Source organism: Hakea prostrata, chromosome 7 (genome assembly GCF_041222555.1).
Source record: "Hakea prostrata isolate BN-2017 chromosome 7, UWA_Hpros_2, whole genome shotgun sequence".
NCBI classification, from domain to species: domain Eukaryota; kingdom Viridiplantae; phylum Streptophyta; class Magnoliopsida; order Proteales; family Proteaceae; genus Hakea; species Hakea prostrata.
This window is the reverse complement of record NC_142606.1, coordinates 8359957-8379810: the sequence shown is the minus strand read 5'-3', so window position 1 is coordinate 8379810 and position 19854 is coordinate 8359957. Positions and strand designations below refer to the sequence as shown.

Here is a 19854-nt window from a genome sequence, read left to right as displayed (position 1 = left end):
TCTTACTATATATATTTTTTCTTTAATTAACTACTCTTTGTTTTTGTATATAATACTTTAGCGACGCAAATATGTCCCCAAAATGCAAAACACACGCGGTCATTAGTTTGGCTGAAATAAACGTAGCGAATTTGACGACTGCTGCCGCGACTAAGTTCTACACGCGCGTGCCAGTCTTCTGTCCTCCATCCCTAAAAGTAACCCAATGGGAAAACTAAATACGTACTATCCTTTTAAATAGGTACACCTCTTTTGCGACGGAAGGCGCACGTTTTGACATTGTCTTGGGCTTCTGTCGCTAAAGGAAAACCACAACGCTACACGAACGCCGTTCTACACGAACGGCGTCTTTGGCAGCGTTCTGTGGAGCTCCTTCGGCGTCCGGCTCTAAAGGTAGAAATTCCTTTTATGAGCAAAAAATAAGCATGCATTGCGTCCCAAAAACCCAATTGGACTGTGTGCTCCTTCGCAGTTCACCCCCATATTTTTAATGCACAGCACTGTGCTACAAACTCGTTGCAAATATTGTGCATTAATTACGCAGTTCCCAAGCAATTTAAAACAAAATGAATAAAATGTGGGCCCAGTGAGCCTCACGCAGGGTCTCCTATTAAATATTTTTGTTTTTGCTAAAACTCCAAATATATGGTGCAAAAGTATGAGGGAATGTCAAAGCTACATTGTAGCCAGAGGACCAATGCGCTCCCCCAATTCTTTCCAATTTATTGAAGGTTCCCTCATTACCTTCATGAAATTTTGAAATTTCTCTTCAAACCCTCTTTCCATGTGTGAAATATAGTATAGTTTGAAGACAATTTTTAACAATTAAAAAAAAAAAAAAGAATACAAAATTTGTTATGCTCTGTGTGTTATCGGCACTTGATCCCTCACAATGTTAAATCCTAACTCCACCTCTATGTGAAGAGTGCATAGAAGTCTACCATGTACTTCTAGTTTTTACTACGAGAATTGAAGACATGATCTGCCAAGAGGTCAAATTAATGCGATGGTGTTTATTTATGTACAAGTGAAATACGTACAGGAAAAATTGCATACACAGTAAAAACAGCTATGTATATATGTACATCAAATGCAGTGGATGGACCTTCCTTCTTCCTACGTACCTATATACCTGTACTGATCACTGAGATCTAAGCTGCTCTTCAAGGGTCCAGGGCAAATTAAAGTCTGAACGTCTTCTTCTGATTTCTCATTCTTCAAATAATCAATTGCTTCCATCTCTCTCCTTGGTTAACTTCATTTTTCATGTAGTCTTTCACCTAATTGAAATAAAGTTTTGTGAGAAGCGTGCCAACTGTGATCTAAGCAGGTCAGCCAAGGAGAAACGAGATCTCTCAGGGGAATCTGGCCTACTAGTTGACTCATTCTTCACTTCGAGAGCTATTGGCCCCATCTCCCTTCTCATGGATTCTACAGTCTCCATGTCTACTTTGTTTCCTGACATATCTCTAACATAGAATGCATTCACAACATCTTCTCCCTTCGTCTCTACATCTGCTCTAACAACTACAAGCCCATTCTCACGAAGCATCCTCGTGATATCAGACAACAATCCTGCTCGATTATGTCCTTGTAACTTCAGACGAACACCCTAATTAAAATGGAAGGAGATCGAAAATCAACTTAAGATTAACATGTCCATATATATGACACTAATAATTTTTTAGATGACTGCAACCAGAATTCATTTCTTGCTCACCTCACATACTCTTCGTTCTATGGCAGCTTCTAAGCATTTCACTAGACGTTCCTTCTCGCTTCCTGTGTTCAAAGTGCACCCATCTACATGTCGGATATAGTATTCCTGGATATTAGCGAGTTTAGTTAAAGTCCTCTTGGATACAGCAGAACTTGTTATCCTCATGAAGCAATGAAGCATGCAGCTGGGAAAGAAAAAAAAAAAAAGATGCCATGTAGCATACCTGAAATGTGTAGCCGGCATGAGAGGAAATGGAAGCATGGAAGACCACGTATTGCATGTCAGTAAGGGCACACACAGTATCAAACATGAGCTTTGGCCGATCCCTACACTCTACGAACACAACTGAGTAACCTTTCTCATTGCATTCCTCAATGGAAATATTTATCTTTCGTCCTTCGTCGTCGCCTTCGATGGAAGAAGTTGATGAAGACGATACGCTCAGGGTCCCTGACCCTGAAGGCCCATCGAAGTCTCTACCAGCAAACATGAGCTGATGAAGCCGTCGTTCCACATTTGTTGTTGTTCCATCTCCACTGTCCGGGAGACCTGCGGTCTTGACTCCTCCCTGATCACACTGAGCCCCAAAAGGGTCACAAACAGGGTTGGTGGTTGCGTGAAGAACAGTGGAGAGATGGTCTTCAATGATAGCCAGTCTATGTGGATCGTCGATTCTGCTGTGTGTGAGCTGATCCTCGATGTAGGCCACACAGGCTAGGCGTTCGTTATGGCTCCATGCATGAGCTTCAACTACATTGCATCTAAGGTCAGCAAGTGCTGCCGATATCTCTGAGAATAGACCCGGTCGATCGTTTCCACTTAGTTCTATGGCCGTATGCTCGGTTGCACCCTCTGGGTCTATGGTCCTAGGACTCATGGCCTTCCTGTTGCTCCCATTCTTCACCTGTTCAGGTTCTCTTCTAGCTACAATGGCCTGCGAGAAGAATATGAATCACTCCTAGAGTGTCTTGGACCTCGTCGATCGCTGTATGAAGATATATATGATCGAAATTTACTATTGTTTTCCAAATACTGGAAGAGTACATTACCTCTCGGATATAACCAATGACTTTCTCGTCAGTAAGCTTGCGGCCATCTTGATCTCTGACGTGAAATACTGCACAAACACAAGTTAGGATTAGGGTTAGAGTTTAAGCACAAGATTTACTTAAAGCATTACATTCCAAGCATCCAGTTTAGAATACCCTGACCATTGTTTCCAACTAGTATTTATAGACAACACTACATTCTACGATTAATTGAACTCTGAATGATAACCAATCTAATCTGATGACCTGCATTGGAATATGTATGAAATATAACTCAAATACCTCTAACAAACAAACATCCTAAAAAAAGTAACAGTATTAATGGTGATTGGGTGCATGAGTTTGAATGGCACATCAATGGTGATCAAGGAGATCCAGACTCTCATAGGTCCCACATGCAATTAAAACATAGGACCCATCAAATGGATTCATAGACCAGATAAACCATTTAATGTGGGGTGTGAGTGATGGGTTAGCATATATACATACCATCCATAAACCATCCAGCATCGGATGAAACGTAGCTCTTTGTGATGGAGAGATCCATTTCTGATAGTGCTTGCACCACTTGCAAGAGGAGGCCCTGCCTGTTCACGCTGTCAACCTACCCAGCAATCCATGTTAACATGCAACATCATCAAATGAAATGGGTTAATTGCTTCAATGCTTTCATTCTCAATCCTGTTTTCTTACCTTGATTACGGTGCACTCGCTGCAGCTCTCATTTTCAATACAAACCCTGCAACTGCATGCATGGGAAGAACATGAAAGGCATGATCAGAAGATTAGAAGGATTAAATTCTTCTAATTAATTTCTTCGTTACCTAACATTAATTTCAGAGAAAGAGTTAGTGATAAAACTGACCTGGGACCATTAACCCTCTCGTTGAGGTTCTCAAATTCAGGATCAAAGTAAGGCCAACAAACTTGCTTCATGCTGCCAAAATCCAACAGAAAATATGAAACTGAAACGAAAATTATCAAGAAAGAAGAGAGAATTCCATCTGGGTTCGATCTGAAAGAACAAACCTGTTAACAAATCCCAGGAAAGGAAGAAAGAGAAAAATGGAAAGCAGTAATGACAGAAAAAGGAAGACCTGTAAGAGGTGGTAGAAGAACTCCTGCTGTTCTATATGAAAGAAAGAGAGAGAGAGAGAGAGGGAGAGATAAAGCGGGAGGTTGTGAGTACGATTTCTTATATGCGGATTCATAGAAGTTCTTAAAAATTCCAGGTTTGAAATTTGAAAGGAGGTGGATGAGGATGAGAGAAGAGAAAACACGTATGAAAGTCAAATGTAAAATATAGTCCACAGATGATTTGATCGTTTAATGGTTGAGGAAAACTGGAAAACTCTACTCTCTCCTTTTTCCTTTCTTTGTGGCTTCTCCCTCAACTCATGGACAACCTCAAAATCAGGTATTTCTCTCTTTCTTGAAATCTTGTTTCATGCTGTTGATTTGCTGCCTCTTTGTTTGACCTTTCTTTGTGGCACATGATATATTTGATATATTTCCACATTGCCCAGGTCATATATGATATATATATATATATACGTGGACGAGAACAATCATTGTTTTTTGGAGACTTTTCTACACGTGTTGATTGACATGGACGAAAGTGACACATGGCAAACGTAAAACACTTGTATACGACATCATTTTGTTTGTCCTATACCATCTTCATCCATGAACCTAGGAAGGAAAAAACAAATTAAGGAACTACGTATTTACTGCAGTCATACGTCGCAGAACTCTTCAATTCAGAGTTTGCAGCCAAACAAGTCCTTTTCTTCCGATTTCACATGAACCCTCAAATTTCTATGCATTTGGCTTGGTGACTGCAGGTTTATTCATAAAGAAAATGAAAAACCCGTTTAGATGGCCATGATACAATAAGTTTACAAAACATGGTTTGAGTTACGTTTTAAAACCAGTAATCTCCTTGATAAGTATTGACATTTCCAGAATTACAATTACTAAAGATATATGAGACCTGAAAACAGTATACTTGAGTAAAAGGATAAGCTAGAGACAGTTTCACGGATATGTTCATATGAAAAGTTGATAACCTCGAACTCACTGTTGAAGAAACAAATCGATATAGTTTATGTGAGTTGTCATTTGATCTTATCTTTGACTAAGCCATATATGATTATATTCAAGGAACGTGCATTGTCCATGTTAAAGCTACCAGTCTTTCCGATCGCATCTCTACTGGATTTATCACAAGAAAGCAACATTAGGGGGCTGAAGACCCGGATCCTCTTCCACACCAATGACAGATGGCACACATGATGAGCGTACCGACGCGCGTCACATCCGTCCATCTGTCAGATACACGGTGACGAGGACAAGGAACCCACACGGGAGAGGATCTGCTTGTATGTTAACACAATGCCACCAGCGCTGGGGCAGGGCAAGGAAGTTTCCAAAGGTCTGGGCCAGGCCACAATGTATGATCTGGTAACAGCCAAGTGATAGAAAGTTTCAAATAAAAGCGAGAGAAAGAAAAAGGTTTCCATAATCTTCCCTATATGCTTTACCGACAACTAAAAGAAATGTGGCAATTTCAACTGATAGTTCCACTGGATTTTCCACTTTCTTACATTTTCTGATTATTACAATGCTATTTTCTCCTCCTTCACCATGCATTTCCCCCACTTTCTGTTATTTATTTAACAGATCATCCGACAGTCCTACCAGTTCAAATGCCAACAAGTGACTCTAAAAGAAGGCCAAAATGAAATATTAGAAGAATTGAGGAGGCAACAAAAAATTATGAAAAGCCCTTTAGCATGGAAACTAACAGAGCTCTACTGGTAACCCAAAATGCCAGCATCACTTGGACAGAGTTGCACCAACAGTCCAGTACATGCTTCAGCTAGGATTAAACCAAGGCCCCACTGCACCATTGACATGCCCGTTGCTGTGGATCTCAACTCCATTTGGGATAAGCGGAGGAGGCATTCCAACAGCCATGGGAGGGGAAGCCGTAGGATATATCCCATGGGAGTGGGGGAGACTATGGGGGCTCACCAGAGGACTACCACAAGCATTCCCTTTCCTCTGTTGAAGTACATGGATCTGCCTGAGCCCTTCTTCGTGGATACGTGACAACGTTTCCAACTCCTTCAATGACAAAGCTTCCAAGCCAACACCATAAAGAGGGGCATGGCGTGACATCTCTTCTTGAAGAGAAGCCTCCAGAGTGTGAATATATTGCTGCAAGATAGCAACAGCTTTCTTTAGTTAAACATGTACATCAAAGTTGGAGGGAAAGGGAAGAAAGAGACACAAATAAATCAAATGATGGCCAAATGGAATTTAATGATTTAAAATCCTCAATAAACTTCAGATTGCCTCAGATGAAAATCCAGTGCAACTGAAAAACCAAATCTGTCTGCGCAAATTTAGTAAATTGTGAAGAGAATCAGAAGAAAATCTGCCGTCAAATCATCATGGCCTAAGCTCCGTAACTGTGTACAATTAAGCACCCCACCCAACTTCTCCCCTTTACATTGATTACAATGATGACTACCTGACATGGTGATGCACTCCCTTGTGCATCTAACTAGTCTTGACATTAAAGAATGTCATTAAATGTGTCATCTTGTAATAATAAATATGATCAAGTTGTCTACAACATCATCTCCAATAATTTTTCCAAAAATAGGTTAACTATAATTTGCACGCTACTTTTGTGAGTGCTAATTTTTCATACTGAACAAGCAGAATAGCTCCAACGTAATATGAAGCATTGATTCCCACCTTGAGGCCTCACAACTGGTGACAGACCCCAAAAGCCACTCAAGAATTAAGACCATTGTGCAAGTAACCAATAATTTCATGTTTGAGTTTCTAGTCGTTGGAGAAGGCCATCAAAGCAAACAGAGAACCTACCAAGTTCATTCAGTGATACAGGTGATTGCAAGTAACCAATAATTTCATGTTTGAGTTTCTAGTCATTGGAGAAGGCCATCAAAGCAAACAGTGGACCTACCAAGTTCATTCAGTGATACAGGTGGTTGTCGAAAATACAATGAGAAATTGAAGATATACAAAATTTCCCCTGATGTACCACATCTTGAAGTGGGATCAAACAAGGTTTTGTTTTTTGAAAAGACACCATGAACCAAAGTGATACTTTCAGACTTCTCATCGTCCACTAGAAAAAGAACTATGGTGTAAGTTGAAAAAGGAAAAGGTGGGGGGGGGGGGGGGGGGGGTTTGACAAAGAGGAGACCATATCATTCCTCACCAAAAGCTGCCTAGACAATAAGAGTTCTCTCCATGATACAGTTTTCCCCCGTGGACCTTGAGTTCACTGGCTTCTGTAAGTCAATTATCTGATTAATCATTCCTAACATGTGATTATGTACAAGCAATAGTCCATCAAGAATCTAATTATAGACTTTCCTCTTGCCAGGAAAGTAATTCATATTCTGTAGGAATGTTTGTGGATTAATCAGTGTATTAGAAAGTCAATTCTAAAACATTACGGCTTCCGCTCACACAATCACAAAGACTTGATACCCAACAGCCATGCGTTAGAGCATCTGGAAGAAACCCTCAGAAAACTAAATATTTTATAGAACAAACATTTGAGGTAGCCCTCATGAGAGGACTAGACAAATTTAACTTCCTGATTGCAATCTGCCTGAGGAAGAACTGAGGAAGACGGTGTCACAAAATCAAGAGTGCTGAGTCTCCTAAATACTCGATACCAATTTTTCTCCTAGAAGTATACACTCTCATGGCCTCACTAAGACAACCTTTAAACTTCAGAATAAAGTGTAACTTAAAAGAAAATAAAGTCAACAAAGTTCTTCCAAACCTAGATCCAGTATGAGTTAGGGTTAGGTCTATTTATGGTCAATAGTTTGGGGCAAAGTGGTCAGACAAGACATGGACAGAAATGATACTCAAGGGATATAACAATTTCTGGCGAATAGTGTGTATGAGAGTCACCAGATACAGGTATTTAGCAGAAATAAACTCACACCAGTACCAGGAGTATAAATTTGAACTATATGATGGAAACAGTAACCACTGGATGTAAGCTTGCAGAAAACCATGTTGGACGACTCTCATTCATGGGAACAACTTAAAGAACTAACAAATTACAAAACCCATGAAATGCACCCAGGGGGAAGGGGGGTGGGGTTTGGAATACCTGGCAAGCATGTAATTTTGCTTCCATCCCATCAATGTAGGCCTCACATCGAGCAACCTGTTCTTCCTTCTCCCTCTTTTCTCCTTCAGTTTGTCCAACTGTTTGTGTCAATCGCCGGACTTCATCCTCAAGTGACTGACGGACTTCCTCTCGGCTCACAGTCTCAGTGGCATAACGCTTGAGTTCTTCATCAAATCTTTTCCGTGCAGCTTCTGCACTCTTCAACCTTTCAGCAAGAGCATTCTTCTCTTTCACTATTCTCTGCGCCATTAGAATGTCATATTCAAGTTAAATTCAGCTCCCTAAGAAAAAGGCATTACTCCACCATAATAGTTAAGAAACAGATTTTTTTTTATCATTTGTCAGTACACCTTGAAGTTGAAATGCATGTCTCCAGATAAGATACTAGTCAATGGAACCCCCCAGAAAAACCACATAGATCAATGGTCTTGAAGTTTGGGAGCAAAATGTCAGACAAGACACGTGCAAAAGTAAATTATGCAGAAGCAGAATTTTCAATATCAGCAAAAGCAAATCACTACCAGGAAGACTACCATGCTTGTAACATGGAGACGCTGTTGACCAGTGAAACATGTCACACACACAACAACAACAACAACAACAACAAAAAAAAAAAAAAAAAAAATTCACGGATGCAATCTCTGACATTAAGACAATGCATGCCAATGAAAGAAAGATTCATCAATAAAAGCATGAACCCATCGCACAAGACTCCTGCCTCTGCTGGGGTCTGGGGAGAGTCATATTTTCCCAACTTGTTCCTACAACCACTAGTTAGCAATGGAGCAACATCACCATTGCACTAAGGATCAACACAAAAAATTTCAGTCCTAAATTGCTCATAAGGGTGTTAAATGTGGACTGGTACCCAACAACCTGAATTAACCTCAACCAAACCCAAACCAATGGCGTGATGGAACTGCTTTAGATTAACGCTTTTAGAACAATTCAGTTTCAGCTCAATTCAGGCTGAACCTATAAAAACCAGATTACCCAACCAATGAGACTGAACCATGGTTGTCGAAGCGTCCACCTAGGCGGCAAGGCGGTTTTCCAACGGCCTTGTTTTGAACCGCTTTGTTAACATGCAGTTTTTTTGCCCTTTCTTTCTCCTAATTGCTACCACTTTATCACCTTGTGCGCCTTATTGACGCCTAGACGCCAAAACAATCGCCTTTTTGACATTTTGTACATGATAATATTTTTTCTTGATTTTTCAAAAATCAAATTTTATTCTACAAAGCCGTATACAAACTTAATAGTTAGTCATTTTGGAATTGGGAATCAATGAATCATTAAATGGATAAGGCACTTATTTGGCATCACACTATCATAGAGGGTAAAAATGTAAAATTACTACTTTCATTTTCATACTTATAATTTGATATAGTTTATAGTCATTGTTATGATGCTTGATGAGATGAACTCATGTTTGTGTTTTTTTTTAATAATCTTTCATAATTATGATTCTTGAATGCTTGGTTTTATTAGAGATGCTTGATGAAATGAATTTATGTTTGTGTTCTTTTTTGAATAATCTTTCATAATTATGATTCTTGAATGCTTGTTTTTTTTAGATGAATGTGATTCTTGAATGTTTGTTTAGCTTATAATACAAATTTATTAGCTTAAAAGTAGTTGTATTGAAAAAATACGACCCAACCGCTTTGGTCGCCTTATTGCCGCCTAGACGGAGCCCCAACCGCTTTGGTCGCCTTAACGCTTTGACAACCTTGGACTGGACTGGAAGCAATCTAGTTGAAACATATTCTGAATCATACTAGAAAACTCCTTCCCTGTCATTTGTCTTAATGCTTTCTCACCATGTTTCCTTCTCCTTCCGAACCCTAGAATCTCTCTTTTTTGTCTTCCATCTTTTCTCGGGACCAACCATCTTTATGGAAGGATAGTTTAAATTGAGTTTCTAAACTAGGGTAAAATATTAGAGGAAAACACCTCATTAAACAAGAAACTGTAGGAGGGAACCAAGAAAACAATGTAGCATTTACAAGAATTAGGATAATGGGGTTAACATCAAGAAGAGTTGTTAATTTTCTGATTCTTGCTAAGTATTAAATTGAATTCAGCAACCAACCAAGTTAGAACAGCATCAGCCACAACTCACAAGGTTTCTGAGAAAACACAACAAAACTAGGCTTAGGGATTAATGCGGTAGCAGGATTTAGAGTGATTGGCTGGGCAGAATTACCCCCAACTTGGATTGAATTCCCTATTGGGACAGCCAAACACTTGGCCAAGGCTTGGGAGGATTCCTGTGATTGGAAATGGGTGGAAAAATAGTTGACTGAAACTGTATTACAGAGACACAAAAAGAAGACAGACAAACCACCCGGCTTCCCAGTGCAAGATGTCAATCGGATCAAGCACTGATTCATTTAGCCTGATCGGGTACATGATAAATCTTCAATGGAGAAGAATAAAGGAGCAGCAAAAAGCTTTTCATTCATAAAAAATCCATGTCGAATGCTTTGGCCCTTAGAACTTCATATAAAAGACTCAAAAGTGGACTCGGAACACTTACAAGAAAAGGCTCAACCAAATGCACTATTAAGTAACCTAGACTGACTAAGAAACTGAAATACCGAAGGAATACACTCAAAACATGGATGGGTTTATAGTCTCCCAATCAAACCCAAGTAAACACTATGATGGAAAAACTACTGTCACCACATAAACTTTAAAAATTAAAATTAAAATATAAAAAAAGAAGAAGCTAATTCCTCCCATTAGCCATAGGATAGGTATAAAAGCGGCGTATTACATTGAAAACTCATGGATCAAAAACCCAATCCTAGACCTGTTCCTAGCAAAATAAGCCTTCTTTGATGGACTGCATCAAACAGCATTCAGCCTTCACAAGTTCATTGGTTTAAGAATACAATAACTGCGGTAAAAAAAGAAGCTGAAGATGTTGGAACTGACGCTTGAGCAGGGGCATAAATTAATGAAGGTGCTGAAAGAGATCAAGGACCTGGCTGGATGCTAAATTTGACTCCTTAGCCACTAGATTCTTGCTCTGGGCTATGGATTTGAGCCATGTTGCTCTAGTATACCTCCTCCTGAGGTCAAAGAGCTCCAAAGTTCAAATGATACTGGTGCAACTAGAACCTGTCACTAGGCATGAACTTCAATAACACATCCAAGATGCTCAGGTGCCCCAGAAATGAAGATACTGTCACCCTCAAGGCGGATGACGGGACTGGAGTGACACTGTTACTTCCATGTTCAAAAGCCCAAATCAAGATACGATTACAGATTAGCTGGTGAACATAGAAAGTAGGTATCTTGGAATCCCTCCATAATCAATCTAAGTCTTACCCTTCCCGAATCAGTTAAGAATCAGCAGCAGAAGCAGCCTAAGCACTAAGGTAGTAAGGACTAAAGCCCTTCTCGAATCTCCTTCCTTCTCAATTCTGAAATCAATGGGACACTGCTGTCTTCCTCTCCTTCAATTCAAAATTTCAATTTCTTCAATTTCCTAGCAGAGAAGAGGAAAGAGGACAGGAGTGAGATAAGAGAAGAGAAGCCCAGCTTGAAGTCTGCACTCTAGAGAGTAGACTGGATCTTTGTCTTTCCATCAAATATGAGGAGACACATTAGAAATTCTATTTCCCATTGTGAGTGACCTGGTTCCATCTTCAACTTTGTGAGAGCAATGATCAATAGAGCGTCACCTATCAGACATGTCGCCCCTTCACTTCAGCACTTCCACGTGGTTTGATGTTCTCCTGGCTTGCAAAATCTTGCACCTAAAGCTAGGGTGGCTATCTTTGATTCCTGCTACAGGAGAAAAGAGCCGCACCCCGCCCCCCACCAAAAAAAAAAAAAAAACCAAACATTTCCAATACATGGCTTTCATATGATGCCTCCTGGCATCTTGGTCTTCTTTCACAAAGAACTTCCAAGTTATAGCAATCATAAGCCAATTCTTTCTGCAAAATGGGGGTAAAACAGAATAGTTTGTGAGCTCTAGACCCCCTTGTAACAAGAGAGTAACCCATTGAAGATATGAGGGGTATCACACTAAATATCAAGTACGGCTTTTTTGAAACTTGTGATCTGATTTTTGGCTCAAGTTCAACTTCTTATATCTGTTCCAATACCTGAAGATGGCAACCCATTTATTCAAATCTGATGTATAGATGACTGCTATCATTGATTCTTGAACTCCAGTCACTTTATATCAGTAAAATTCTGGAGTCACTGAGTTTCTGAAACCTAATCCCTTAGGCTTCTAGAAACCTATCACATGTACTAAACTTCACCAGTGGCTTACTTGCAAACTTAAATAGAAGCAGCAACAATTTGCCGGAATGAGAGGGTATATGTATTACCTTCAGTTCATCACGTTTTCGAGACTTCAACTGTGAAAGTTGAGCCTCAGCTTCATAGAGACGGTCCTGAAGGACCTTCTTCTCAGTGGAGAGCTTTGAAATTTCATCATCCCTTTCTGACCGTAGCCATTCGAGTTGATTCTCACCTTCTTGTATCTGTTCATGAAGCTCCTTCTTTTCCCGAGCATAGCGATCCATTTCCGCCTTCATCTCCACCTGCCATCCATTTTCACAAATAGAATCATCATCCACAATCCCTTTTCAAGTTAGCAGAATATGAAAGAAATTCACTACCAACGTGGATAATAGAGATAAACTCAGGTACCTTGAGACGGTTATTAGTTTCCTCAGATTCGCCTAGCCTTTGGGATAAAATAGCTTTCTCCCTAGCCATATCGGCAAGTTCAGCTTGCTTTTCTTCGCGAGCATGGATATTTTCATCTTCAATAGTACATAACTGATGCCAAAGAGCAGCCCGATCCACATTGGCTAGCTCAGCAACCTCCCGCATCATGCTTAGAACTGGCCTGACAATCCCTTGTTCCTCATGGACCAGAAACACCAAAATATCTAAATCTAGATCCACTTCACGACAGTTATCTGTAGTGCTGGTGGCCCGGTCAATAAGTCCCTTCAACATCCTGCCCCGATATCTATCATCAGCGTACAGCTTAAACAATATAGCATATAGCATCCTCACAAACCCTTGTACTCGAGGGTCCTTAGAGAGGGCCAATGCTTCAGCAAGACCAAGAACAGGAGCAAAATCATCTTCTGGGACTGAAACTGACTCACTGCTCTTTCTCTCTACTGAATTATTCTGTTGAAAATTTTCAGCAACAGATCTAAAATTAATACTGAATCTTTGGGCATGGCGTCTTTCCAAAACCATGGCTATAGACTGATCTAATACGGACACATGAGATATGGCTCTCTCAAAAACTTGAGAAGCTTCAACAGCAAGGCAAGGTATGGACAACATCTCTATGAGAACAAAAACATCAGCAAAATGACGACCAGCATGCACAACCTGCTCCTCTACCAAATGCAACCCTTCGGAAGTAAATCCATTTTCACCATACAGGAAAAGCCCACATTCTGTCATTAAGCAGTTCTCGCCGAGCTCATAGTCAGAATCAATATCTCTCAACATTGCTTCAGCGACATCACCCCAACTACCCACAGTTTTGGCTAGAACATCCAGGACACAAGGTGACACTTCAGTGCCCAAACTTTTCAGCTGGGTCCGAACAGCTCTGACCTACCAAAAAGACACCAAAAAATATAACAATAAATAATGTGGAATATCTTCTAAAACAGAACACCAGTAAAATTTATAGAAAATATGCATATATCTATGAAATTTTCAAATCTTGGTCATACTGCTTGAGGAAGATGCTGGCATCTTGACGCAGCTTTGAATATAAAACTTATGGTTGCTGCAAGTGGTTCATCATTTGAATCTGTCAACAGCTTGAAAGTCTGATATAAAACACGTTCCCACACTTCACTACCAAATTCTAATTGACCAAGGGCACCCAAAACCTACAAGAATTTAAAAAATAAAAAATATTTAAGTTGGTCATGAAGAAACTTAACAACAAAGTGACGCACACTAATCCAAAAATAAAAACACATGCCCTAAATACGTATTAACAACTACTAGTAAAAAGACCAAAAGAATACCCAGTAAATTGAGTGGGGAGAAGAACATGAAAACAGATATAACGAAGTACTTACCGGCAGTTGAAGTGCGGGCTCTGCATCTGGCTTTTGAAGTCGATCTAGAAGTGCACAAGCAGCCAGTGGGTGCTCAGAATGATCAACCAATTTGGGTACTAAAGCAACTAGGTCTGGTTGCAGACGTTTAGGGGCTTTCTCAATTACTAGAGCAATCTTTTGTGCAGATTGAGGCCTTCGCCGTGGCTCTGGAGGACCTTGTGGAACAGCACCATCAATTGTTCGCAGGGAGTTTACAATCAATTCCAAAAGCTCCTCCGACTGCTCCGGGCACTTTGCCTTAAAAGCAATGCGTTTACCAGTTAGTTCCTGAAAATCAAGTTTGAAAAGCCTTTCAAAATCGAATACAAATGGTGTACCTTGGAAGATCGAATGAAGCAATTGTCAACAGGAAGACCCCCTGCAGATGTCTCTGGAGGAGTAATAGGCTGTCCAGGAAAAGCCTTTTCAGGTACATCACATCCATTCATGTCCGAGCTTTGTACAGCATATATATGAGTATTTTCATCTGCCGCAGAGTCCAACCTCTCATAGACAGGAAATTGGACTGATTCTGTTGCTCCGGTTTCCCTACAGGATTCTGATAGACTGCCAGCACCATTGGTATCTAGGGAAGGCTTTGAGCACGTATCAGAAGAATCATCTCCAGATCTTCCTTCAGAAGGTTGGCAGCATTCAACCATTATATCTAAAAGTAGATCAACAATCGCCTGCTGCAAAACTTTAACCCCCATCAGAAGATTCATCACACTGGGAGAAGACTCATCTGGCCGCGTAACGTCCTTCTTCCCATCACTACTGCCAGAAAGCTTAGTTGGGAGAAGCAAGCGCTTTACTTTAGCAGGGTCATCAAGATAGACACGAAGCCCAGTAAGAAAGCCAGCTATTGCACCAGCATCCATTAAAAGTTTTTCTCTTAAAGTGACCTGTGGCTGTGAAGAATTATCTCCATATGTAAGATGGAATCCTGCTCTAGCAAGAAGGTTTCTAAAGATGTCTTCCTCATCACCACTAATTCCTTCACTATCTTCAGAATCAATAAGCTCGTCAGGGTCGGTAGACAGCGCATCTTGATCATCCTCAGAAGCATAAACCTGAGCTAAGGAAAACCAGATGTTCATCAGTGGAAAATACATAAAACAAAAAGAACTAAAAAAAAAGATAGTTAAAATTGCTGCTATGAGATCAGTAAATAGCACAATACGCATAATGTGTATAATGAAGTAATGAAATAAATATATACACTTGATTCTGAGTTAAATTAATTAGAACATTATAATAAGATACAAGCATATAAAAGATCTTAAGGTATGAAGCCATCCAAAAAGCATCTCAATAAAGTTCCAAAAAATTAGAGTGCACTGATCTCAGGCAAAAGAATTCACAGAAGTTATGTACTGATCACTAATATGTAATATTTTTTAGTGTAATATGGATGAGAAGATCCCAACATCTTGAAAGTTATATCCATGCACAAAATTGAGGAAAAAATTTGTCATCCGGAGTGCAGCTACAAATCGACCAAAATAACAGAAAACAAATCTTATAATAAGCAATTCATTACCGCCCCCCCCCACCCCACCCCACCCCAAAAAAAAAAAGGAGAAGGAAGGAAAGAAAGAAAGAAAGAGAGAAAGAAGAAGAAGCTGAGAACTTGGTTCTTGTATTTTGTCCTTAAAAACCCCCTCCACTTTCTCTTATTTCCCATCTTTGGGGAGCTGAAATCATATATCACCAATACAGAAAGCAAAAGAAAAGTATATACAATAGCAAGCAAAAGCAATGCTGAAGATTTATACTGGATTATGCCTGATAGGGCCCTGGGATAAGAAATAGAGTGAGGGGGAGTTACCATGACTAAACGGATTATAAATAGAGGGAAACACGTGAAAATGGGTATCGGTTATTCTATGCAAGGTTTGGGCAGCCATTGGCTGAGGGCAATAATGTATGAATGATGTAGGGGGTGACTGGCACCATCAAAACCAGGTTTAGCTTTTAATTTTTTGCTGTAATTCATATTTGAGTGATTCAATATTAGTCTAGACAGGAGGTTTCATATCAATGCCACTGCGTATATGACCTGCCTCAGTAGGGCATAGCTGAAATGATTAGCCAATAGACCATGCATTCCAACAGCCAAATTAGGTACCTCCTACCAATGACAAGCATAATAAGAATAATTAAGTACCCTGTTAACAAGAGGAAGCCTCAAACCAAAGGTAAAGGCATCACGCTTTAAAATAGAGAGATACATCAAGAAGGCATGAAAACATGACAATACCGGTCATGTATTTTTCTAAAAAAAAAGTGGCAATACTTGCAATGGAGAAGATGATTCAACTATAGCTGAAATCCTATCTTCATATTTGGGATTAAAGTCAATTTAGATGCTTGTTGCAACAATGTTTTGGTTGAGGCGGGGGAAATAGAGAATTGGAATCCAAAGGGACCAACAAAACAGTGGATGGTCTAGCCAAACAAGGAATTATCTGGCTGCAGATTTGTTTCATGAGACAACCATTTGATTATTGTGTATGTTATGCTACTTTGTTGCTCTCTCCCTGGCCCCTGTAGGTTTTTTCCTTTTTTTTCTTCTTTTTTTCTTTTGGGGGGGGGGGGGGTTGGCACCGAAATATGTAATCTTTATATTATATCTCAGGCTCGATTATTTGAGCACTGTTGTTGCTGCTGCCAATGTACCATTAACCTATGTTTTCTTGTCAATAGTATTCAATCAGCTATCCAAAAATAAGATAAAAGCAATCAACCCTTCCTTTGAGAAAAAAACCATTTTCCTTCTTTGGTTAATAGCTCTTTTTCTAAGACAAGCAGGTCCATCAAAATTTAATGAGAAAAAGGAAAGCTATTGGCAAGACATTCTGAACCTCAAGGACTACGATTACAAGAATAAATTCTATGACAAACACAAGGTAAATGTATGAAATTTGCATAAAAAACTAACCTCTAAGTCTGAAAACTCAAACCATGGGCAGCAATCAATAATCTCACAAACAAAAACAACTGTATCACGCACAAGAAATCCTGCATCTGCTTCCAGCATATCAGAGACCTTCATGAATTGAAGAACTGAATTATTCCATGTCTTCGTACAGATAGATGACTCCTTCCACATGGTTTTAGCAGGATTCTTTTGATTCACCACCGCCATCCTGTATCTGACCCAAAAATTCTTATCTGGATCACTCCCAACAGATTGATCACTCTCCAGGTATATACAGATAGTATCAAAGGACTCATAAACACCTGCATCATGATTTTGTAAACTTTTAATTAATATAGATAGGCATAATTGAGTAGCAGAACAAATGACTTGTTTGAGACAACCATGATATAAAAACACCAAGGCAAATTGGACATCTAGAAGTTTTCAGTTATGAGCAGAAAAAATAAACCAGCATCATCTACTTACCAATCCGAAGCTCGCACCCACCAGCCTGAAAAAATTTGCTAAAGATTTTTCGGGTTTCCATTATTTCCTTGAAGGCTAGGAAATTCTCAACCTTCCATGTAAATGACCCTCTTTTTCCAACACCATCAATTTGGGAACCTACATTGCTTGTATCCGTGTCCTGAGCAGAAAAATCCTGCATCATGGATGTTTCCTTCAAGATAAGCACTTCTGCCGAGAAAACGACAGTGTCCTGAACAAGAAACCCAGAGTCCTGATCAAAGAGACTGGTAAGCGTCACAAACTCACGCCATCCCCAATCCTTTGCAGCCTTGGAGTAACGGTTCTGGGACTCCTTTGTGACGGACTTCTCCTCCATCTTCTGGTTCACAACCGACAATCGATGACTAACAAAACAGCTCCAGTCACTGGAGGTATTTCGGGAATCTGTGACTTCAAGAAATACAGAAAGGTGGCATGGTGGCTGAGACTGCCCTGATGGCATCAAATGCAAGTGGAAATTCCATCAGTTGTCTTTCCTTTTACAGTCTAAAACAATTGAAAAGAAGTTTTGCTAGAATAGTTTCTAGTAGACAGGGAGAACCCTAAAAGCTTCATTTATATCCAACCCAATGATCCCAAGTAGTACAGAACCTTTTTCCTAGTGATACAGCAACTATGTCTGAAAATGGTCCTTAAAAGCTACTGATAGCATTAATAAACTGAACACTAAATTCAGAATACAAAGCAAATAAAAGGAGCAAGTTATGAATTTACCTCTGGGATAAACAATGAGACGACAATCCCTGTTACCAATCTGAAACCTCCTGCTCTTGACACAGAGACCAGTTATCTTCCTCTTCTTCAGGAGATCCTTCAACTTCGTAAAATTTTCAATCCTCCAAGTGAACTTACCCAGATGTCCATCAGGCTTCCTCGCTCCACCATTCCTCCCGCCAAGCAACCCCGCATTCTTAGAGAAGTTACTTGATTCCTTAATCACATGGAATGATGCGCTGAATACAGCAGTATCATCGACAAGGAACCCGGAGTCCAACCCAATAAAGTCCGACATCTTCATGTAATCATTCCAACCGAGGCTTGTATTATCACCACTCTTATTATCCGCTGCAAAGCGGCCATACGAGTCTCTGTGCATGTGGCTAAGCCCAGGTTTCTGGTTCAACACCGACATTCGGAATAAACACCAACAACTCCGGTCGGGAACGACAGACTTCTCGGTATCCTTGCTCTCCAGGCACATTGAGAGATACTCAACCCCATTGACAGAACTCTGGTAGACACTAATCCGAAGATTACATTCTCCAGCAGGGAAAACAGGGCTCATTATCTTCTGGGTTTTGATCATCTCCTTAAAAAGACTGAAATTACGGACCTTCCAAGTGAACTTTCCACTCAATACATCGGATACAGGACCTGCGACGACAACCGAGGAGGAGGACGAAGAAGACTGTAACTCATTGTTATCACGGGTGAAGGAAATAGATTCATTCAATACGAGGATATCGGCGGTGATAAGAACAGAGTCGTTATTGAAGAGGAAACCAGCTTTGGGATCAAGAATTGTGGAAGAAGGGGTAAAGTCACACCAACCGTGAGATTTCTTCTTGCTTGAGAATCGATGCCACGAGTCCCGCTGAATGGACTTGGCCTCGTCGAGATGGTTAACGATGGAGAGGCGATAACTAGCAAAACAATCCCATTTTGAAGAAGATGAACCCCGAGGATCCATGATTTGAAGATAGATGGAGAAGTAACCAGGAAGGGCTTGAGAGTCTCCTTTTGGGTAAATGAGGAGACGACAGTCATATCCACCCACCTCGAAGTAGCGGCTCCATAGTGCCCTAGCTTTCACTTTAGGGAAATTAACGACCGTCCATCGACAAACCGCAGAATGATCTCCTCGACGCTCCACGGAAACAGATTCCTGGCCGCCTCCTTCACGAGACCCGGCGGGTTCTTCTGCAGGTGAAATCGATGGAAAAGCCGTTTTCTCCGATGCGGCCGATGACGATGTCGTCGCAGGAACCGCCAGCGGTTGCTGTGGTGGGTCGGAGAAGGCTGCGTTGGACGACGATGAAGCTGCTTCCGATTGGCTAGTCTTCATCGGAGATGAAAGAATACAGATACTGCTGGAGAAGGAATTGCAGAGAAGCAAAGCCCGTTTTGGTTATGGTTTTGGCTTCGGTTTTGGTTTTGGTTTTGGTTTTGGTTTTGGTTTCGGCTTCTCTCTCTGCTTCTGATTGTTTTTCCTGTTTGGTGCTATTGACGGATAGAGAGAAGAAAGAAGAAGGCGCAGTGTTTTGTGTTGTTGTTTTTATTTAGAGAGAGAGAGAGGAGAGAGAGAAGGAAAGGGGTGGAGA

General features: G+C 40.4%; 2 protein-coding genes across 2 annotated transcripts; both read right to left on the bottom strand.

Annotated features, from left to right (window-relative positions):
- Nucleotides 1-1276: 1276 nt before the first annotated feature.
- LOC149009449 (ACT-like superfamily protein) lies at nucleotides 1277-3714 on the bottom strand. The gene is made up of 7 exons (XM_089163791.1): nucleotides 3635-3714; nucleotides 3463-3514; nucleotides 3259-3373; nucleotides 2770-2837; nucleotides 1944-2654; nucleotides 1721-1825; nucleotides 1277-1612 (listed from the first exon to the last, which is right to left on the bottom strand). Exons 1-7 carry the CDS (start codon nucleotides 3703-3705, stop codon nucleotides 1277-1279), a joined length of 1458 nt encoding a protein of 485 aa, XP_089019917.1. The 5' UTR covers nucleotides 3706-3714.
- Nucleotides 3715-4931: 1217 nt separating this feature from the next.
- LOC149009448 (uncharacterized) lies at nucleotides 4932-19854 on the bottom strand. Its single transcript, XM_089161238.1, has 10 exons — nucleotides 18248-19854; nucleotides 17492-17965; nucleotides 17024-17325; nucleotides 14418-15152; nucleotides 14059-14337; nucleotides 13702-13863; nucleotides 12644-13579; nucleotides 12319-12534; nucleotides 7943-8203; nucleotides 4932-5991 (listed from the first exon to the last, which is right to left on the bottom strand). Exons 1-10 carry the CDS (start codon nucleotides 19596-19598, stop codon nucleotides 5647-5649), a joined length of 5061 nt encoding a protein of 1686 aa, XP_089017364.1. The 5' UTR covers nucleotides 19599-19854; the 3' UTR covers nucleotides 4932-5646.